Consider the following 23,080-nt stretch of genomic DNA (forward strand, 5'->3'; position numbering starts at 1 on the left):
TTTTTAAAAAAAAGAAAAAGAAAAAGAAAACTCCTCAGGAAACACAATTGCCTCAAGCTGTCATATTCTGCCTCTCTGAAAGTCCAAACTGAACTCCAGGCAGCCCTTCTGAGGAAAACACGTCTTGAAAGGGGCTATCAAGGACTTGATCTGTGGTAGTTCCATCTGCAATTGACGGATTGCCTGGGAGATGGAGGAGGCTTGAAGAAAATGCCAGGTTTATCAAGCTCGACGGTGGAAGGGGTTAATTCTGTAATCATTCTCCAGGATGGTTGTGATCTCCACGGTCAATTACAGTGAAGGGGTGGGCCTAGCAGGGAGGGGAGGGAAAAAGACTTATGCCGTGCACACATGCGTCTCTTTCTGCAGTCTCCAGCTTTCTCGTGTCTTGCTAAGAAGCATCCATCCTTCATGCTCCTTAGACTAGTTTGGTCTTACCATTCTGCATGGGCAGCTGCAGGACAGCTGTCTTTGGATAACTGCCTGCCTGTTTGCCAAGGCTAGCTTCCCTTTATCCAAAAATGGTCGCTTAGTGGGAAAATTATGCAGACCTATTATTTCGGGAGAATAAAGGATGGATATCTTCAACGGCAGTCTGATTGACCTCAGCTCTAATATCTCTGCCCTGCTCTGCGAACTCGACTTGGAAAATTACACCATTTTCTGCTTGGACCACTCTCCCCGGACTTTTAAAGGTGAGTGCCCTTCGAAGAATAAAGAAGGCATCGGCTGGGTTTAGCTAATCTAAAGTAAACAATTTATGAAGGCTTTCAAGTCAGGCTGTGTGAAAAGTGACATTTGTGGATGAGGGAAAGAGGAAAAGCAGAAGCAAAAAGCCCCTTAATGTTCAGATTAAACCGCCGGTGGTGCCAGAAATGTTAAAAGTGGCAGGGCAGGATCGAAAAGATCTGAGAGAACGAAGTTCCAATATTCCAGTGAACACTTTTGAGGGGTGCAATAAAAGGTATGTGGGAGGAATTGACCACTCAGACGTGCAATTATGTATTAGTCTCCTGCTATGTCTAATCAAAAAATGGTAAAACTTTAAAGTTTAGCTGCCTCGTGGTGCAATAAGCAGGCATAACCTTTTAGAAGCCTAATAAATCAACCCCTTTAAAAAAAAAACAACCATGGCGCATGTTATAAAGAAGATGGGAAGCAATCGAAGGAGCACATATGCTGATTAAACTACATTTTAGAGGGTAGTGAAAGCAACCAGAGATAGTCTGGAGGTTGCCCTGGATTCTGTTTATAACAGAATAACAGGGCTGGAAGGGAATTTGGGGGTCTTCTAATCCAACCCCCTGCTGAAGCAGGAAACTCTATATCATTTCAGAGAAATAATTGTGCAATCTCTTCTTAAAAACTTCCAGTAATGGAGCACCCACGACTTCTGAAAGTGACTTGTTCCACTGATTGATTGTTCTCCCTGTCAGAAAATTTCTCCTCAGTTCTTGGTTGCTTCTCTCCTTTATTAGTTTCCATCCGTTGCTTCTTGTCCTGCTTCAGGGCTTTGGAGAATAGGTTGACCTTGACTCCCTGTTCTTTTGGTGAACCCCTGTATAAGATGACTGCCCCTTCTTTTGTTAACTTTACCAGCGTAAAGCTACCCTCCAGTTCTACTAACTTAGAACGCCATCCTTTCCCAATTCTTTGGGGGACAGAGACACAAAACTGAGAGCAAATGTAAGATTTTTCCAATCAGGCCGGCAGAAAAGATGTTGTAGAAGAGCAGCAGCAAGCAAGAGACTTGATTAGCCCTTTCCTCTATTTATCATGCTTCCCTATTTTGAGCTAACTGGCACAGGTTGCTCAGGATCTTCTAATTGGAGAGGAATCAGTCGGAGCATGTCTACTTCACTCCCCCCACCCCTCACCCCGCTTATGACTTCTCCTCTCCAAATGTCATCCGTCCCCTTCACATCGTTTCATGTTGAACTCCTGGAAAACCTCTTGCTTGGCACCTCATCACTGCTAGCGGTGGTTTCCAGACAGACCGTAGTGAAGGCGGACAACGCTCATGGGTTTAGAGAGGAGAAGACCCAGGGGTGGGCTTCTGGGGGTTCGCAGGGGTTCAGGAGAGCCCCTAGCTAAGGTTCTGTGCAGTTCGGAGAACCCCCAAAGTCCATCCCTGGCTGGCTTCGCCCACCCCATCCTGCTCCTCTCAGGAGTCCCCATGAGGCCCATTTTGGATGCAAGTAAGGGCAGGGCATGCATGGAGTCTTGGGAAGGGTGAAAAATGGCCTCCCGGAAGTTCGGGAAGGCTGGAAATGGGCCTGTTTCTGGCTTCCAAAGAGCCTCCGGAGCCCGGGGAGGCCGTTTTCACCCTCCTGGAGGCTCAAGGAAAGCCTCCGGAGCCCAGGGAGGGCAAAAACTCCACTGCCATGGTGCAGGAGGGCGACTAAGCCTCACCCACCATGGCCACACCCACCCAGCAACCTAGCAGAGAACCTTTGCTAAAAGATTTTGAAGCCCACTTTGAAGACCTCTGGCAGATGCACTGTACTAGCAATAGAAAGAAATGATGGGTGGGAGCAAAGACGTGAAAAGACCCTTCCCTTCAAGTAATTGTAGGAGTCCCACTTAAGGAGGACTAAGAGCAAGCTACTCATGGAGGAGGCACGGCTTGCCTCACTGGTTTCTTTCTAGCTTTCAAGTCTCTGTGAGAAAAACTACCCCCCTTTTTAAAAGGTTTAAACCCAGAAATCTTGGATCCTTTTTTTGTTTGTTTGGTAATAAGTTTTTATTTTATTTTATAGCATACAGAAATTCCAGTTTCAATTGAACAGTATGTTGTCTGGGTATAAATCATTTTAGGAAATAATAATCACATTATTTACAATAATATTCATTGCATTCACATCAATTGTATTAACATTAGTAACAATCATAATCGTAGTAAATCTTGGGACCTTATTCTCCATGCATATCGTCCCCCGTGTAGAACAGTGATGTCAAACTCAAGGCCTGATCTGCCTCACAGGGTGCTTAAATCTGGCTGGCCTGGAAATAGCAAAGGACTGGCCTGAGGTGGTTCCGCTAGTAAAAATCAGGCACGGGGAAACCGTGCACGGCTTCTTCGCACCCCGTTTTTGGCCTGGACGGTCTCCTGCAGCACCCTGCCAGCCAAAACGGAGTGCAGGAGCACCCTGTTTTGGCCAGCAGGGTGCTGCTGGAAGTGATTTCCCCACCCCCACCCCCGCCCGCCCGTGGAGGAGAACTACAATGCTGATCTGGCCTTGGAAGAAATTCAGTTTGACACCTCTGATGTAGAAAGAAAGTGCTTCCACCCTTTCGCATAGCAATAGCACATAGACTTATATACCACTTTATAGTGCTTTACAGCCCTCTCTAAGTGGTTTGCAGAGTCGGCCTATTTCCCCCAACAATCTGTGTCCTCATTTTACCCACCTCGGAAGGATGGAAGGCTGAGTCAACCTGGAACCTGGTGAGATTCTATCTGCCAAATTGCAGGCAGTTGGCAGAAGTAGCCTGCAGTACTGCACTCTAACCACTGCACCACTGCGGCCCATGTAATGCAGCACACACTGTGGTGTCCTTTATGCTTTCTGAACTTGGTTTTTTTTTTTTTTTTGCAGGTAATATCAGCAGTGCTCTAAATTCTTTGTTTTTTATCTTTGTTTACATGCAAGTGTCTTGCTCTCTCAGTGTTAGAGGGAATATTCGACATTAGAAATAGCAATAGTACTTATATACCACTTCCCAGTGCTTTACAACCCTCTCTAAGCAGTTTACGGAGTCAGCATATTATCACCCCCCCCCCCAACAATCTGGATCCTCATTTTACCCACCTCAGAAGGATGGAAGGCTGAGTCAACCTTGAGCCTGGTGAGATTCGAACTGCCAAATTTCAGGCAGCCGGCAGTCAGCAGGAGTAGCCTGCAAGTGCTGCACTCTAACCACTTGCGCCACCTCGCCTCAGCATGTGATTATTCCACACAGTGCTTCTTTCGATTCTGATTATTGTTCCCATTGCCTTGCAGAATTGGACCAGACAGTGCGGATCTTCCTCTATTCCTTGATTTTTTTACTCAGCGTCGCGGGGAATACCTTGGTGATCACAGTGCTGATCAGAAACAAGAGGATAAGGACGGTCACCAACTTATTCCTGCTGTCACTGGCCATCAGCGACCTCATGCTGTGCTTCTTCTGCATGCCTTTCACCCTGATCCCCAACCTCCTACAGGATTTTATTTTTGGCAGCCCGCTCTGCAAAATTACCAGCTATTTCATGGGTGAGTCTGAAGAAGGGTCCTTGTTTCGCGAGGGAGTCATTGTCGGCTCCTCTTGAGTTGAGTTGTTGTCTGACATCTTCTAACACTGGAGTGTTGAATTTGATTTCACTGAGAGCCACATCAGGGTTGTGTTTGACCTCCGGGGTCAGAGGGGGGACTGGCCAGCTCAATGTCACTCATGTCAGGGGTGCCTGTGGTGGCCCGAGCACTCTCTCAGCAAAAACAGGCTCCCAAGCTCCGTTTTGTCTGTGATGGCCTCCTGAAGCCCTCTGCCAGTGAAAACGGAGCTTGGGAGGGATGCCTGCAGCACCCACAAGTTCCGTTTTCACTGGTAGAGACACCACGAGCCGGTCCTTCGCTGTTTCCAGGGTGGCCCCACGGGCCAGAGATAAGCACCCTGTGATGACCCAGAGCATGGCACAAAAGCAACAAAGTCACCAAAGTAGGTAAAGTCTCTGTAATACCTCCAACTTGACCCCCAATGTCCAGTTATCATTGGCTGGAGAAAAAACTCGCCCAAGAGCAGTTTTTAAAGGGAAGAAATTCAGTCAGAACCCAAAGTACATATAAATTAGAAATAAAAACCAACACATCATGCTGCAGCAATTAATGAGACAAGGCAGGATAAGGAATTGCAAACCACACACAGTTGGGAGCATACCCGAACCCAGATAAGACTTGACAAACAAAGATAATGCATGCTTTGCTTCCAACAAAGTGCTGTGCAAACGCCCTTTTTAAATCCTGTTTTCCCAGCAGCAGCTAATGAAGGGAATCAGGGCCCTTTTCTCCCCCATAACCCCCGTAACCCACGTTTTTCCCTTATCCGTTCCTCCCTGCATGCCCTAGGATGAAGAGGGGATGGGCCTGGGTCTTCCTCTGAATGCCCAGCCGGATTTTGCCCTTCCCCAGTTTCCTCCACTGCCACCAGAGCCACACTCCCACTCTCTGTCAGCTGCTCAACCCCCCGAATCAGATTCCAACAGGGGCATGACACACACCGCAGGCCAGATCTGGCCCCAGGCCTTCAGTTTGACACCCCTGTTCTAATGAGTGACAGGTACTCCTCGGCTTACAACTGCAACAGACCCCACATTTTTATTTTTTTATAGATTTTATTGAATTTAGAGTTTAAAAACACATCAACGGTACATTTGCAAAATAGAAAGAAAACGGCTGGGGGCAAAGAATGAAAACAGCCGGCCTAACACACCGGATAAGGGCCGGTTGCGGGGAAGAGAAAAGATATAGAGGGAGAGAGGGGAAGGGAAGGGGAGGGGAGGGAGAATAGGGTAGAAAGTACAATTAAAAACGAACGATATCTTTTTGTGACAGTCTGTAAGGATCGTTTCTCTTCGTCATATCCAATCTACTCCTCTTTTCCGTTATGTTTAAGTTACTCTTTATCATTTACATAATTTGTCTCTGTGTAAGCCAATTATACCATGAGTCCCAGTTGTCGTAAAATGTTGAGGACTCTTTGTTTTTTAACGCTATAGTTAGTTTATCCATTTCAGCACACTCACAAATTTTCTGAATAACCATTTGCTCTGAAGGTGTATGAGGTGATTTCCAACATTGAGCAAACGCTAATCTAGCCTCAGTTAGAATATGGATTATTACATATTTTGTCTTTTTGGATAAATATCTATCAGAGATCCCTAACAGGAAGTCTTTCAATCACCATTGCCCCATTGTACGGCCTTTCTTGCCAGAGCTGTTAAGTGAGTCACTGCAGTTAATAGGTTAGTGACACGATGGTTAAGTGAATCTGGCATCCCCATTGACTGCTTGTCAGAAGGTCACCATGAACCCTGGGACATTGCAACCGTCATAGATGTGGGCCAATTGCAAGCATCCGGATTTTGATCACATGGCCATGGCAAGGTTGCAGTAGTCATAACTGTGGAAAACAATCATAAATCATTTCTTTCAAGTGCTGTCGTAACTTCAGTCATTAAACAAATGGTTGTAAGTCAAGGAGTATCTGTACTCACATGCCCAAGAAGGAGTTGTCAGTTCTTTGTATAACTATGTTGGGCTCTTCTAGCACGTCCAAAGTGCACAGCTACTTCCGACTTACCTTCAGAACCAGTAGGAAAAATGGCTACTCAAAAGAGAAATTTCTGGTGATGTGGAATTTCGAACTATGTGTCTCATAGCCTTGTCTAAACCAAAGGCACCTTTCTATGCTTCCTATATATTCATATGACTAAACACCATATGAATGGCGCACGGAGCGCTGTTACCTTCCCACCAAAGGGGTCCCTATTTTTCTACTTGCATTTTTACGTGCTTTCGAACTGCTAGGTTGGCAGAAGCTGGGGACAAGTAACGGGAGCTCACTCCATTATGCGGTGCTAGGGATTCGAACCACTGAACTGCCGACCTTTCTGATCGACAAGCTCAGAGTCTTAGCCACTGAGCCACCGTATCCATTCTTCATTCAGATAGATAGATGGATGGATGGATGGATGGATGGATGGATGGATGGATGGATGGATGGATGGATAGATAGATAGATAGATAGATAGATAGATAGATAGATAGATAGATAGATAGATAGATAGATAGATAGATAGATAGATAGGCAGGCAGGCAGGCAGGCAGGCAGGCAGACTGACTGACTGACTGACTGACTGACTGACTGACTGACTGATTGGTCTATAGGTGATATCAACGTACAGGTTTAAACACATGTTACCGATAAAATTCCAAACAAACAATTTAAAGTGAGAGTAGGGTAAAATACAATAGTTATAGGATAAAATACAATAATTTAATACATAAATACGTAAAATAGAATAAAATTATATTTCTGTATCACCCCTGCAATCTACCGCAATCAGGCCCATCTATGCCGATCTCAGTCAGAAATTGTGCTGTATTAAATGTTGTTTCCAGATTCTGGCCATACATGAGATATATGCAGAGGTGGGTATTCAGCAGGTTCTGACCAGTTCTGGAGAACCGGTAACGGAAATTCAATTATTTTTACTACCAGTTCTGTGGGCGTGGCTCGGTGGGCGTGGTGTGGCTTGATGGGCATGGCTTGTTGGGCATGGCAGGGGAAGGTTATTGCAAAATCTCCATTCCCTCCCTACCCACTAACCTGCTTTCCAGCTCCATTCTCCTATGCAGGGCAACCAAAGAAGAGCCAACCAATCAGCTGGGACTCGGGAGGCGGGGAATAGATTGGGGGCGGGGCCAGTTAGAGATGGTATTTGCTGGTTCTCCAAACTACTCAAAATTTCCGCTACCGGTTCTCCAGAACTGTCAGAACTTGCTGAATGCCACCTCTGGTTCCAGCATGGCAAATGATTTTTTAGCAAATATTTAACTTGGAAGAATCTATGCAGAAAAATGGAAGAATAATTTAAATGATGACAAAGAAAGAAGCCTTATTTAAACCACGGAGGTCTTAGCCAAACTAAACATGCATTTGGTTTCTTCCATTAACAAAATTTATGCAATTTAAATTGCACTTTTTTTCTTACTGGATTTCTGTTTATAGGATTGCAAGGATCGCCATAGACCTAAAGGTATTTTAATTTCATGCGATTGGAACATAAGATTAAAGACAGCAGAGTAATATAAATGACAACAGATATTTTGTGTTTTAAGGCTTCTGCAGATCCAGGTACTCCTCGACGTAATGATCACAACTGAGCCCACCGTTTCTGTTGTTTAAGTGAGACATTTGTGAAGTGAGGTTTTGCTCCATTTTACGAGCTTTCTTGTCACAGATGTACCTGCACTGTACATTTAAGTACAGTGGGATCTCATCCACGTTCCTGAAAAACTGTAATAAAAACCCAAAGGCAAAGTCTTTTTTCAGGAAAAAGGGGAAACACGTTTGACGAGACAATAAATGAATCAGTAGGGTATAAAAATGATAGATAATAACTCAAAGGTAATTGCAGATATAAAACCCTCAAAAGAACAGGAGAGTTTTTTTTCCCCTTGGTGATTGCCATCAGAAAGGCAATTTGAGGAAATATATCAATATGACCTTTATCATCAACATCAACCTTTTGGAATGTATAATATAGGAGAAGACACAATTTGTAAGAGTTATAGCTACAGATAACTTGTACGCTGTCTCAATACTTAGACTGTCATTTATATTTTATATCTTCAAACTGCGGTACGTCAACGTGGAAAATTATACTTTTCCTACATCTATGTTTGCCCAATAAAACTGTTTTTCTTTCTTTCATTTATGATGCTGGAAAGAAAACTGGTATCCCTTATAGACAATAAATGTCATAAACCCATTTTTTTTTCTCGTTAATCAAAACCATGAATTAGGAAGAATTTCTATAAACTTTTTGTCACATCTGTGCAGAAGAAAAATGTCTAATATCAATATGTTTCAGGCATCTGTCACTGGGCACTGGACATCTGGATTGTGTAATATTTGATTTGATTATGGCTGTCTAATTTTGTGAAGCCTTTGGATAAATATTAGTTTCCTTCTGCTGATTTATTTGCTAGATAACTCGTTTGAGGAGATCCCTACAGAGACAAAAATTGTGATATTATACAGAGATGTTGTCTTAACCTCAAAGAGAAGGAAGTGGGTTTAAAATTAAAGAAAAGATTCTGAAATATATACCAGTCTGTCATTTCCGTGACAGTTGCTGGTTATAAACCTGGAACAATCCTAATTAATCTCTGCAAGATTCCTTGTTAAAGGGCACGCTAATGATCTGCTAGATACAGAATTTTGCAAAAACGCTTCCGAAAGTGACAATGGGCAACCAGGCCCTCCGTTATGGGCATCGTCAGGCAAGGAAAGTGATGTCATGCTTATCATCATGTCCATATGCCACATGTCATTTGTGTCATTTGCATGACGAATAACGGAATAGCAGGTTTGGAAAGGAACCTGGAGGTTCTTCTACTCCAAATCCCTTGCACACACAGGAGATCCTATATTATTTTGGACAAATGGCCCATTTATGCATATCTTCATGATGCACTTTATTTTTTCTTATAAAATCCATTGATTGTGGAAGGTCATTTATTAATTTTTCCAGAGCATTTATATGAAAGAGAGCTAATATTTTCATATTGTAAATCAGGAATAATGTCATCTTTATGAAGCAGATGAACAGAAACTTTAGTAGCACATTTGTTGCTTTTGAGTTCTCTGCCACCCTCCCTCCCTCCCCCTCTCTCTCTCTCTCTCACACACACACACACATCTGTCTAAATTTATTTGTCATCTACCAATCCACCAATCCATCTATCCATCAATCCACCCACCTACCCACCCACCCACCCACCCATCCATCTATCTATCAATCTATCTAATCTATCTAAATGGATGGAGGTATCAATGGATAGAAAATGTCTTTCTTTCTTTCTTTCTTTCTTTCTTTCTTTCTTTCTTTCTTTCTTTCTTTCTTTCTTCTTTCTATCTATCTAAATGGATGGAAGTATCGATGGATAGAAAATGTCTTTCTATCTATCTATCTATCTATCTATCTATCTATCTATCTATCTATCTATCATCTATCTATCTACTATCTATCTATCTATCTATCTATCTATCTATCTATCTATCTATATCTTTCTATCTGTCTGTCTAAATGGATGGAAGTATCGATGGATAGAAAATGTCTTTCTATCTATCTATCTATCTATCATCTCCCAGCTGTCAAGGTCTATGCTTTCACCATTCACTTTCTTTGTTCCCACAAATTCAAAACCTGTGCACTACTGTAACTTTCGCATTCTGAGCACACCTTCTTTACCCCCAATGCAACAAGAGTTAAACAACAGTTTAGATATACAGCAGTTTCTTGGTTGTCTGAATTGGCCACATGCACTAACATGTTCATTACAACCCATTCCAGGAATGCAATCAGAGAGAGAATAAAAACAAATTCGTGAAATTGTAGGAGAAGGAGTGTCAGACTCTGGGGAAAGAGTGAAAAGGAGGCTCAGCCTAGAATCCCTACGTAGCCACAGAGTCCACCCCACCCTTTGGGTACTGTTGAGCCTTATCTTAACTCCTAGCAGGTGTCAACCAATAGTTGAGAAGATTCCTATGCACAGGCATGGGTAGCAATAAATCAGTTCAATTGGACCTTCACATGTGTACCTCATCTTTTGCGCCTGACAGAGCTCAAGGAGCTGAAATGATTTCTTTGTTCAATAAGATACTCCTCAAATGATAGATAGTTCCTGCAAACAAACAGATGAGCCGTAATAGGCTTGAACTCATAGCTCTGTCTGACCCATCAGTTCAGAGAGAGCCATAATCAGTCATAATCTCCCCAATGGCCTAATGGTCTTAGCAGTACATTATCTTCCCCATAATAATATATTCAAAGTATTGGACCAAAACACTACATGGAAAATGGAGGGTGAAGCTGAATTCAAAACCTTGAATGGAAGCAGCAGGTCTTCCATTTTTCATCAGATTTTTAATCTGTCTATACACCATCTTAACAAGGATAAACTTAACTATTGTTGTCTACAATAGACATAACTGCAGTTCCATAACTGCAGGCCTAAATTAATCTGGTCAATATTGTCCAACTGACATCTTTCCCATTGGTTTGGAGATAGTAAAACTGTACATTATTCTGTTACTCCTTTGAAGTGATACTACCTGAAAAAAAATATATCCCTCATCGTGAAATAAGAAACAAGATAAATAAAGATACATCAAAATGACTGAGGCAATAGTAAAACATATAGTCGGGTTTCTCCTGATTTACTTTAGTTTAATGTTAGTTTCTTGTTTTAACTTGAAGACTTCTTTTTTAACCTCCATATCTGTAAGAATCTTTCCTGTTAACACAAGGAATGTAAGAATTGTAAATTATTAAAAAGAATTGTAAAAATGTTAAGAATATATATCAATCATCCCCATAAGTAGATTCCCCCCCACCTGTTCTTTGCTTATTTGTTTCAGGGAAAAGATTTGCTGGAATAGACTTTGCATTAACCTTTTACTTTCAAAAGACGTTATTGCTTTCTTTGACTTTTGAATTACTTTCCAGAAATTCTGGAAAGGTAATTTGGTATTATCTGCCAAATAGCTGATCTGCCTTACTGCCTGGTGAAAATTCACTTTCTGCTCCCCCCTCAAAATTTTCTGCATAGAAAGCATTGCTTCAAAGCAAGGCTTGGATCCTAAGGAATTTATATTGCATTACTGAAATCTTTCATCTACCCTTTTTTCAATCCTATGTTCACCAAGGGGTTAAAAAAATTACTGAATTGGAGGGGGGTGGGAAGGAATTGCATTTGGTTGTAAATTGGACATCGTATCCACTTTTGAACTGTGTGCCATGAGGTGCCAACTCCACTGATGGAAGTTATAATCCAAAACACCAAGTTTTCCCACCTCTGTTCAAGCCCTTCCTTGTCAGGTGTGAAGAATCAGGACCACGTATTAAGTTCCAGTTAAGGTGATATATTGCTAAAGCAAGTCAACTAACAGATCAGCATAAAATTAGCGCTAGATGAGAGTTAATAAAATTCAAGATGGACTAGATCTGGATTGCTTATGGGAACGTAATGATTCCAGGCTAATTCCTCTCTTGACTCCACACCCAGTTTTTGGCTCTTCTCGCACATTCCTCCACCAAATAGCTTTGCTGGCTGAGGAACTCTGGGAATTGAAGTTCACAAGTCTTAAAGTTGCCAAGGTTGGAGACCCCTGGTATAGACTATATTCGGCAATTGGAGGGGTAGAAAAGCAGATTTTGGAAAAAAAAAGAAGGGTTTCCGTTCTCTCCATGACTCAAATTATGACTGTATTATTGCCCTTTGTAATTGAAAACACAATTCTGCATATATTTAAAATATGGAGAGCAATTGACCTCAGGGATCTGAGTTCATATCCATGCAGAAGATTCTTTGCTAGGATGTACAATTCCTATTTCTCACAAAGAGAAAACCCACCGTGACACATTGTAAGTGTTGTAAGGTAAATTACGACTATCCTATATCCTTCCTTCTAAATTGCATGTGAGAAAAGAACTTGCAAAGACTCTATCCTCGAGAAATACGGTGGTGATACTGACAAGACATCATTGGTGGCTCTGAAGTCTGTTACAAAATACAAATCCTGCTGCAGTCTAGATGTTGCTAAATAACAACAACAGAACCGACAGAGGAAAAGATATTGAGAATGTGCTTTTTCAAGAGGCAACTGGACTTTCTTTGTTTTTCTTTGAAAACGCTTCGCTTCTCATCCAAGAAGTGTCTTCAGCTCTGACTGGATGGTGGGGAATGGAAAGATTTATACCCCTTGCAGACATCTTGGTCATTTGCATTCTATGTCTACATTTTGGACAGAGAGGACTGCTGTTTTGAAAGAGGGGTCAAAGAGGCCATCTATATCAAAATTGAACAGGCCTCTCTCAACAGAAGGGGAGGGATTATGACATCGTCTATGTCCAGTCTAAAACGTAGTCCTTTCAACAGTTCCAAGAAGGCTCAGCACCCATTTGCACCACTCAGGTGACCCTGAGGACTCAGATGAACCTCCAGGTGGCTCAACAACTCTTTAAAAGGACGCAAATGACCAGCTGTCTTCAAGGAATATAAATCCTTCCACTCCCCACCACCCAGCCAGAGCTGAGAAAGCTTCTTGGATGAGAAGCGAAGCATCTTCAAAGAAAAACAAAGGAAATCCAGTTGTCTCTTGAAAAAGCACTTTTGGGAACAACCATGACTTGGATGACCGAGAATCTCCATAGATGTTGAGAATTGCAGTGCAGCAGAACCTGGAGGTGCACCACAGATTCTCATCTGTGGTGTAAAACCAAAGTTAGAACTTAAATTGACTGTAAAATTGCTCAGCAATTTTAAACCCTCAAAGAGCCATTTGGAGCCATTTCCCACAGAAAAGAAAACACCGGGAGCCACAAAATCCTTCCCATGCCTGACTATTTCCTGAGCGGCCACAAAACTAGCATATGCAGTTGAATTAAACATTCTGTTTTAGTTGTGATTCGCCGGCAGCTGGCGCAGACGGAAGCAGAAGTGGACAGTGTGGAAGAATGGGGACCACTCAGGTAGTCTGGAGAGAACTCGGATCCTGTGTCTGATGCAAAGATGGGGCCAGGACCACATGGGAGTGGGCTGCTTCCTTCAGAGCCATCAGAGTCTGGTATTAGCGAGGCAGAGGACCCAGGGGAGCCTGTTCCCAGTGCGCATGTGCACAGAGCTGCTAGATGGCAAGAGCAGCTGAGACAAAAGGGGCAACTCAGGAGTAAGGCTGGGAGGTGATTGCCCCTCCCATAAGGTATAAAGGACAGGACAAGATGACGATACCTTTGCAGGAAGCAAAGTAGTTCGATCGGTTCAGAGTCATTCTGGAAACTCTTTGTACATCAGTTGGGTTTTTTTTTTTCAGTTGGTTTCTTTTCCAGTTCATTTGATACTTCTGGTTTTTGGCAGCACTTCACAGAACTGAAAGGTGTGTGCTTATTTCGGGGGACTATTTGAGATTAATTCCGGCTGGGAATGTAAACAATTCCCAGCGTTGCAATAAAATAAGTCTTGTTTTTTAAAATAAGTGTGTGTGTGACTATGGTTTAGGAAGCCTGGGTCAGAACAGTTTTCGTCTGAAACTGTTCTTTTCTTGGATCTATCCATGGTTGGCCTACCGGGGTTGAAAAGCTCAATAAATCGTGTGCCGGCGGGTGTCGCATATTGGCAGTTGTGACACCTATTTTGAGTGACAGGGGACTGCAGCAGAGGGATGAAAGAGCCACATGCAGCTCCAGAGCTGCGGGTTGCTGACCCCTGTACTAGACACATAAACTGCTGCATTGTCTTGGTTTTAAGATTGTAAAATTGAGGCCAGTAATTTTCCTTCTTCTATTTCTGCTTTCCTACCCACCTAGGTGTCTCAGTGAGCGTATCAACTTTTAGCCTGGTGGCCATCTCTCTTGAGAGATACAGTGCCATATGCAAACCCTTGCAATCTCGGGTCTGGCAGACCAAATCCCATGCCTTGAAGGTAATCGCGGCCACGTGGTGCCTGTCCTTTGTCATCATGACGCCCTACCCAATTTACAGCACACTGGTGCCTTCAGTGCTTCCTAACAGCACCACATCCAAGTGTCGTATTAATTGGCCAAGCACAGTGATCGAGCAGTCCTGGTAAGAGTGGACCATAGGTCCTTGTTTTTTGAAGGCATTTGTCTTAATCTGTAAAATTATGGAAAATGCAATGATTTGTGATTTCGATGGAACTAAAAGAAGTGTAATACCATTGCAGCTAATTGCAATAACAGTTGATGTCTCAATTACAATGTTTGTATAACTATAGGCACAATATTGCACATAAGTACCCTGTTTCTTTGAAAATACAACCTACCCTGAAAGAAAGTCCTATCTTGATCTTTACATGTATGACCAATATAAGCCCTACCCCTCCCCAAAAATAAGCCCTAATTAAGATCCCACCTACTCCAGAGTGCATAGATAAAAATTAAGCTAGGGTGGGGATGAGTGGGTAGTGGAGCTGTCCTACTATTTACCTTTGGACAGTTGTAGCTAGGCCTCGCATACCACAACACCTGCCTTGCCGGCCCATTTCTTCTGCAGCCGGCAAGGCTGGCAAGACTTTCCTGAAGGCCTCTGGACCTGATAACAAAGCTCTGGATGGATCCAGAGCTCTGTTATTGGCTGCAGAGGCCTTCAGGAAAGCCTTGCCAGCTGCAGAAGAAGAAGTTCCTGAAAGCCTCGGACAGAGAAAAGAAGGTCGGGGGTGACGCATGCAAATGAGGTTAGTCAGTGGATGACATCCCCTGAAAATAAGACCTGATGCCTTTTTTTGGTAGCAAAAAAATATAAGACAGGGTCTTGTTTTCAGGGAAACATGGCTAGTAATCAATGGAGGGTATTTTTGCTCTTCTATTGTTCTAGCAGTTATCGCATTTGTCATGTTCTCTACCTACTAAGGACAACGGCTACACTCTTCTCCTATGTCAACCCAACTATCTTTTCCAAGATCAAGTTATTTGTCACGGTCCAGATGCAGTTGCCTTCTAAGAAACGGGGCGCCATTCAATCCCCCAAAGTTTCAGATACGAAAGCATTGATCAACCCAGCCTAAATATGTCAAGCTGGACACCCACTTCATGCAGGAAGTAAAAATTCTGAGCAACTAATCAGAAGTATGTTTTCCTCAAACAAACTAAAAAGGAGACCTATCCCACTTTTTACATTTGAGCATCCAAGAAGGGACAGGAAAGGAGAAGGGGAAAGAAAAAGAAAGGAAGATGGGAAGAGAGCAAGGAAGGAAAAAGAAGGGAAGAAAAAAAGAGAAGGAAGAAGGAAGGAAAAAGAAGAAAGAAAAGGCAGGAAGGGAGGGAAATTATAATAAGTGGGAGAGAGGGTCTGAGGGAAGTTCTGCCTTAGCACTTGGCTACCACAGGTGCCCCTGACACGAGTGATGTCAGGCTGGCCACGCCCGCTCCGGCCTCTGAGGTCCAACACAACCTTGATGTGGCCCTCAATGAACCCCCTGGTCCAAATCTTACAATGAATAGCTAACAGAACTAGGTATGTTTAGCCTAAAAAAGAGAAGGCTTAAAGATGACCCGATAATTGTCTTCCGATACCTGAAGGGTTGTCACAGAGAAGAGGGAATTGCCTTATTCTCCAAAGCACCTGAGGGCAGGACGAGATGGGTGGAAACTCATAAAAGGAAGCTCCAACCTGGAGCTAAGGAGGGATTTCCTATCAGTGAGAAGCATTAATCAATGGAGTGACTTCCCCCCCAAGAGTTATGTGCGCTTCATCACTGGAAGTTTTCAAGAAAAGATGGGATGACCATTTGTCTGGGATGGTATGAGGATTTCCATTTTGGGCGATTTCCATCTTAGAAGACCTCCAAGGCCCCATCCAGTTCCAGACCTATGACTTTATGTAAATCTAAGGGAAGAAGAGTTCCTTGAGTTATGTGTACAGATCTCTCTCTTAGGGCACAGGGAGAGAGATGCTATAAAAGAGTTAATTGTGAATTTAAGCAAATTCTTCTAAGAAAAGGAGGTTTGAATGGATGGATATGTATGTGGGGTATATACTCTCTCTCTCACTCTCTCTCTCTCTCTCACACACACACACACTCATTACCATATTCCTTGTCAAATTAGACAGCCACTTAGACAAATTACTGGGTGCCCAGCCTTCTTTTCAGATAAATAACACAGCTGTTTTGCCGTCACAAGTATCTTTCCAGATTTACAGCAAAGTTTACAAGCCTACTCACTGAAATCTTCAACAAATAAACCCATATTTCTTCAAGCAGTTCCTATAACAACAACTCATATTATCATCTAGCCTGTTTTGGAGTTTGTGCGATATTAAATCAAACCTGGGGCACGAATATTAGTCAAAAGTGGGTTTATTTGTTTGAGACAACATGGTTTAGTATTTAGAACTGGTGAGGTGGCCAAAGATGCCAGACTAATCAGCTATAATTGTAACTGAAGCTCAAAGTGAAATATGTTTTCTGTCACATACCTCCTTCAGATGATATCCTGATTGTTAATCATGACAGTGCTAGAAAGCAAAACAATTGTGTTTAAATTGTGCCTTCATGCACTCTTACCATAATCTCAAATTTGCAGTCAGAAATAGCCCCATAATAATAAACTTTCCAAAAATTCCTCTGCTGATCTGCTTTAGAAAAACAGAGATAGCAAAGAAGGAAACATTTGTGCCGGGAATAAATGTTCATGGACCAAACCCTGGTGGAGGTTTTGTGTGTGTGTGTGTGTGTGTGTGTGTGTGTGTTATTGATTAAATTTACACGCCACCCTTGTTGCTATGCAGAGCAGTTCTGGGTGGCTTACAATGCCCTAAAACAGAAGTATAAAAACAATTACGAATATAGCAATAATTAAAATTACAAAAGTTAAATAGACTGAAAACCAAGGGCTTGTGCAGAGCAGGAGTCGTGTCTTCTGTCACAGTACCAGGTACTTCCATCCTGGAGCATCTCCGTCGGGTCCCCACGCCAAGCCAGGCTTTAAGGCCCTTTTGGAAAAACCACAAGGATGTGACCTCATCTGAGGTGGCAGGATGTTCCAAAGGACAGGGGTCAAATCAGAAAAGGCTTTTCTCCTAGAGTCATGGCCAGTCAAAATTCCTTGACTGATGGGGTCTTCTTCTGGACTGTGTGGAGTGGGCCACAGTGGTGGGATTCAAATTTTTTAACTACTGGTTCTGTGGGCATGGCTTGGTGGGCGTGGGCATGGCTTGGTGGGCGTGGCAGGGGAAGGTTACTGCAAAATCCCATTCCCTCCCCACCCCACTAACCTGCTTTCCAGCTCCATTCTCCTGTGCAGGGCAACCAAAGAAGATCCAGCCAATCAGCTGGGACTCAATGGGAGGCAGAGAATAGATGGGGGAGGGGCCAGTCGGAGGTAAAATTTGCCGGTTCTCTGAACTACTCAAAATGTCCACTACCGGTTTTCCAGAACTGGTCAGAGCCTGCTGAATACCACCTCTGAATTGAAGGCATCTTATAAAGGTTCAGTAATGATTCCCCACCTCGTCTCAAATTTCAGATTCAATTGGAGCCCCTTTTTTTTGAGATCTAACAATGAATACCCGAGTTGCCATCTTTCCTATTGTAAATAGGAATTGTTATTCTCGTGTTTAAAATAGAGTCTAGTGGTGGTAGAGGCCTGCTGGGAATCGGGTTTGCTGAGAGGCGGGTAGGAAAATGCGAATTTCTCTGACAATCTAAATCTTCCTTGTGGCTTTCTCAGGTATATTTTCCAACTCCTCATCCTTTTCCTTATCCCGGGGATCGTAATGATGATAGCGTATGGATTAATATCCTTGGAGCTCTATAGAGGAATAAAATTTGATGCAAGCAACAGAAAATCTTCTCGAGGTAATCCCGACGACTGAACCTGTCCATTTGCTTTCTGTCTTAATAGCTTGCCATGTACAAGCACAAACAGTGATATTTATATCTATCTATCTGTCTGTCTATCATCTATCTATCTATCTATCTATCTATCTATCTATCATCTATATCACCTATCTATGCATGTATCTATCAATCATATATATGACATCTATGTCATCTATCTATCTCCCATCTATATAATCTATCATCTATCAACCAATCAATCGATCGATCTATCATCTATATCATCTATCTATATCTATCTATATCTACCTACCTATCTATTATCTATCTATCATCTATACCAACTATTTATCTATCTATCAATCTATCTTCTCTCTATCATCTATCTATCTATCTATCATCTATATCATCTATTTATCTATCATCTATCAATCTACCTATCTAATTAAATCATCTATATCATCTCTCTATCATCTCTCTATCATCTGTCAATCTATCTATCTTCTCTCTATCTCTCATATATCTATCATCTATGTTGTGAAGCGGTGGAATAAGCTGGGGCAAACACAGAGCGAACTTCAGCTTTTACTTTATTGTAACAATAAAGGGTTGCCGCGGCTGCCGCGCTAACAAGGCAGCCAGCTGGCAGACAACAGCTGATGCCGTTTGACAGCTCCCTTTTATAGCCAGCTGTCAAACAGCATCAGCCAATAGGAACGGTCCATGTTCCTGCTGGAAACACAGACCGGAGTGAAGACTTCAGCTCAGTGTTTTCCGAACGCCACAATCTATAACATCTCTCTATTGTCTGTCTGTCTGTCTGTCTCTCTCTCTCTCTCTCTCTCTCTCTCTCTCTCTCTCTCTCTCTCGGCCCAAATAACCTCTCAGGATTATTGTGGTGGGGAAACCAGGAGGAGGGAGGAGTATTGTGTATCTTGGCCACCTTGACTTATTTGTCAGAATAAAGAGTGGGGGGGAGGGGAAATGCAGATAAGTCAAAATAAAATAAAGTTTAAGTTTATCCCAAGAGAATGACATTTATGAGAAACCCCCAGTTGTGAAGGAGAAAAGGGGAGAGTCCAAAGGAAGGGTCGGGGTCGGAAGCCAAGAGGCCAAATTGTCTGGAATGCTAAGGCGTGGTTGATGTCCTTGATCCTGCCTTCCATGTGCAGAAAGGAAAGCTAGCGAGAGCAGCAGCGGCAGGTACGAAGATGGGGATGGTTGCTATCTGAAGAAGAACAAGAAGCAGCAGCAGCGGCAGCAGCTACCGCTCCGCCAACTTTCGTCCCTCAGCTCCTGCAGCAACAGCCAGAAGATTGAGCGTCCAAGGAGCAGCTCCTCCTCAGCCAACCTGATGGCTAAGAAGCTAGTGATCCGAATGTTGATTGTGATTGTGATCCTGTTCTTCATCTGTTGGACGCCCATCTTCAGCGTCAACACCTGGAGGGCCTTTGACTCCACTTCGGCTCAACTCCTGCTCTCAGGAGCTCCCATCTCGTTCATCCATTTGCTCTCCTACACCTCCGCCTGCGTGAACCCCATTGTCTATTGCTTCATGAACAAACGTTTCCGCTTGGGTTTCCTCGCGACCTTCACTTGCTGCACCAAGCCACGCCTTCCAGCCGCCCGGGCAGAGGTGGGAGAGGACGAGGAAGGAAAGACCACGAGAGCGTCCCTTTCCAGGTACTCTTACACCCACATGAACATGGCTGCCCCTTCATGATTGAGAGACAAGGAGAAGAAACATTGTAAACCTCGCCGCTCCGACCGTCGCCTTCGTGCATCAAGCCCATCTGAAACGGTTTGGCACTTCGGGATTTCCTGCCCAAGCAGGGGAGTTGAACTAGAAGACCGCTAAGGTCCCTTCCAACCAGGGGTGGGATTCAAATTTTGTAACAACCAGTTCTGTGAGTGCGGCTAGGTGGCTGTGGCCGTGTGACTGGGTGGGTGTGGCGTTTTTTTGGCAGCAACCCCCCCTCCCCCATTTTTGGGCCTTCTGGGCCTCAGGGAAGCCTCCTGAGGGGCGTTTTTGCTCCCAGAAGGCTTCCCTGGGGCCCGGGAAGGCAAAAAATGGAGCCTGAGGGGGCACGGAACATCCTCTTGCACTCCATATTCAGGCCTTCTGGGCCTCAGGGAAGCCTCCTGGGGGGCGTTTTTGCTCCCATTAGGCTTCCCCGGGGCTCGGGAAGGCAAAAAATGAAGGGGGAGGGGTTGTTGTACCCCCCCACCCCTTCATTTTCTGCCTTCCTGGGCTCAGGGTAGCCTCCTGGGTGAAGCAGTAAGACAGTGAGGGAAATCCCGGCACAGCTGATCATGGGAACAGCTGATTGTCACGGGGGCAGGGGAAAACTACCTTAAGGAGTGGCTGTGGGTGGGGAAGAACAGAGTCAGCGCTGTCGGGCATGCGTGCAATGTTGCGCATGCGTGATAAGGACTGATTGGGAGGGAAGGGGCAGGTGGGGAGGGACGGGGCCAGCCAGGGGCACAATTTGCTGCTTCTCCGAACTGCGCAGAATCGTAACAACCTGTTCTACAGAACCGGTCCAAACCGGTAGAATCCTTGCTTCCAACTCTGTTATTCTGTTATTACTTCTACAAAAACAGCTGGGGGAGATAGGAGGTGAACAGCACACTCCTGGATCAAAGGTCTCCCCTGAAGGATTCGTCTAAGGCCAGCTCAAGAAACCCAGAGCCATATTGAGATAATGTGTGACAAAATAACCCATAAGAGCAAGGGTGTTCACACTTGGCAACTTTAAGACTTGTGGCCTTCAACTCCCAGAATTCCTGAGCTAACATGACTGGAGGAGGAATGCTGGGAGTTGAAGTCCACAAGTCTTAAAGCTGTCAAGTTTGAAGACCCCTACATAAGAGGAAGGGTAAAATTCAGCCATAATTTTCTTCCCTGATTAATTTTGCACCTAGGCTTCAGTGCCTCCAAATTAACCGCATGAAGATAATGGAAGGCAAACATAAAAAAAATGTAATTGCCATTTGGGAAAGCAAATAGTGTAATGTTTGGGGAATAAACAATTAAGTTCCCAAGTGCCTCACCGTAACTGCATTTTTCTACAACAATTTAATGTAGCTTCGCTTCAGAGCAGTGGCGGAACAAGGAACTGATTTGACTATAAACTATATATAGATAAGTGAAAAAGCACCCACGCGTCATCACAAAATCTTCAGAACCATAAAGCCTACAAACTTGAAATTTGGCATGTAAGTTCCTCTTGGCTTCTAGGTGCTTGCTAAGAAAGGTTTTTTTGAAATGACCATCAGAGCATTAGTATTTCATATATTATTATTAACATGCTCTGATGCTAAGGAGTTCTACTCACCCTCCTCACCTGAAAAGAAATCTGTTCTAAATGCAAGACACAAGCAGAGGAGAGGAGTTTCAGTTTCACTTTCACAGCACCAAACAGCTTTAGTACAGAACAGTTGAGCTAAGCCACACCCAGGCTCCTTCCTGTCTCCTCGCTCATACGGCAAATACTGTTTCACTTTCCAAACACACTGACAGAATGCTAGCCAGGTGAATACCGATGGATGCTGGTAGGTAGAGGCAGAATTCCCCCCCCCTTATTTTCCTCCCCCAAAACTAAGCCCGACCACATCGTTTCGTAGCAAATCTTGTCCCACGTTTTTGTAAGATTCACTAGTGTTTTTATGGTCCCAGAGGTGCTTTTTCCAAAAGGCAACTGCACTTTCTTGGGGTTTATTTTTCCCCTTGAAAACATTTTGTTTCCCATTCAAGAAGTGTCTTCGGTCCTGAAGAAGTTGGATGAAGAGCGAAACATTCTCAAGGGGAAAAAAAAACTCCCAAAAGTCCAGTCCAGTTTTTGGAAAAGCACCTTTGGGACAACCAATCATAGACATAGAATTAGGGGTGACATCGTAGCAATATTCTTATTATTTTTCAAAGCACCACAAGGAAAGACAAGGAACAATGGTTGGAAGCTAATCAAGGAGAGAAGCAACCTGAATTAAGGAGAAACTTCCTAACAGGGAGGACAATTAACCAGCGGAACAGAAGTTGCCTTCAGAAATTGTGGTCGCTTCATCAAGTTCATGGAAGTTTCTCCTTAATTCCAGGATATTTCTCTCCTTGATTAGTTTCCAACCATTATTTCTTGTCCTGCCCTGTGGTGCTTTGGAGAATAATTTGACCTCCCCTCTTCTTTGTGGCAGCCTCTCAAATACTAGAATCCTGCTATCATGTCCACCCTAATCCTTCTTTTCTCTAAATTAGGCAAACCCAGTTCCTGCAACAAAATGAGAATGTTAACTGAAATGGAGCCTGTCCCTACAGCCGTTGTTAGCCATCCAGCAAATTGGTTCAGATAAGCCATATCCCTGAGGTCGATCTGGGAAAATCTAAAATGTTGGAAGGAAGGAAGATATGCCAGGCCACCAAGAGGTGAAGAAATTATCTGGCTTCTTTAATTAGGCCAAAGAAAACATAGCTTTGATTATGTGAAGGAGCTCAAATAAAGGTTATACAACAGAGGCTGTGAAAAATGGAAATTAAGGTCGGGAACACATTGGATATCATGGAAATTTCAGAATAACCACCACTGTAGTTGCTGGACACATATCAATACGCATGTAAAACAGACCAGGGGTCTGTTTTCCTGTTCTCTTACATGACTATTTTCCCTTTATACTCACTCTCCAGTGTTGCCTTGGGACATTTAAACCATTTTCTTATTTTTTGTGAGCAAGATGGAAAGGGCATTAAGTGAGTTATACTAAATTTGTGTGTGTGTGTGTGTGTGTGTGTGTGTGTGTCTGGTGTCTCCCTGCTACGGAACATCCCATGTATAACTGTCTATTTTTAACGTGTACCTTTCATATGGTATGATGTGCTACAAATACATTTATTAAAAAGATATTTTACCTTGCAGCATTAACCTCCTGTTTTTTTGGCATCATAGCAGAAATCCTTGTTAAT

General features: G+C 43.4%; 1 protein-coding gene across 1 annotated transcript; it reads left to right on the plus strand.

Moving 5' to 3' along the window:
- Positions 1–391: 391 nt before the first annotated feature.
- CCKAR (cholecystokinin A receptor) lies at positions 392–19,888 on the plus strand. Its single transcript, XM_026700051.2, has 5 exons — positions 392–695; positions 4,005–4,256; positions 14,135–14,393; positions 18,017–18,144; positions 19,299–19,888. Exons 1-5 carry the CDS (start codon positions 575–577, stop codon positions 19,847–19,849), a joined length of 1,311 nt encoding a protein of 436 aa, XP_026555836.1. The 5' UTR covers positions 392–574; the 3' UTR covers positions 19,850–19,888.
- Positions 19,889–23,080: the final 3,192 nt, after the last annotated feature.

The sequence above is a fragment of the Pseudonaja textilis genome, chromosome 6 (genome assembly GCF_049901715.1).
Source record: "Pseudonaja textilis isolate UNSWEBS1 chromosome 6, rPseTex1.2, whole genome shotgun sequence".
Classification (NCBI taxonomy): Eukaryota; Metazoa; Chordata; class Lepidosauria; order Squamata; family Elapidae; genus Pseudonaja; species Pseudonaja textilis.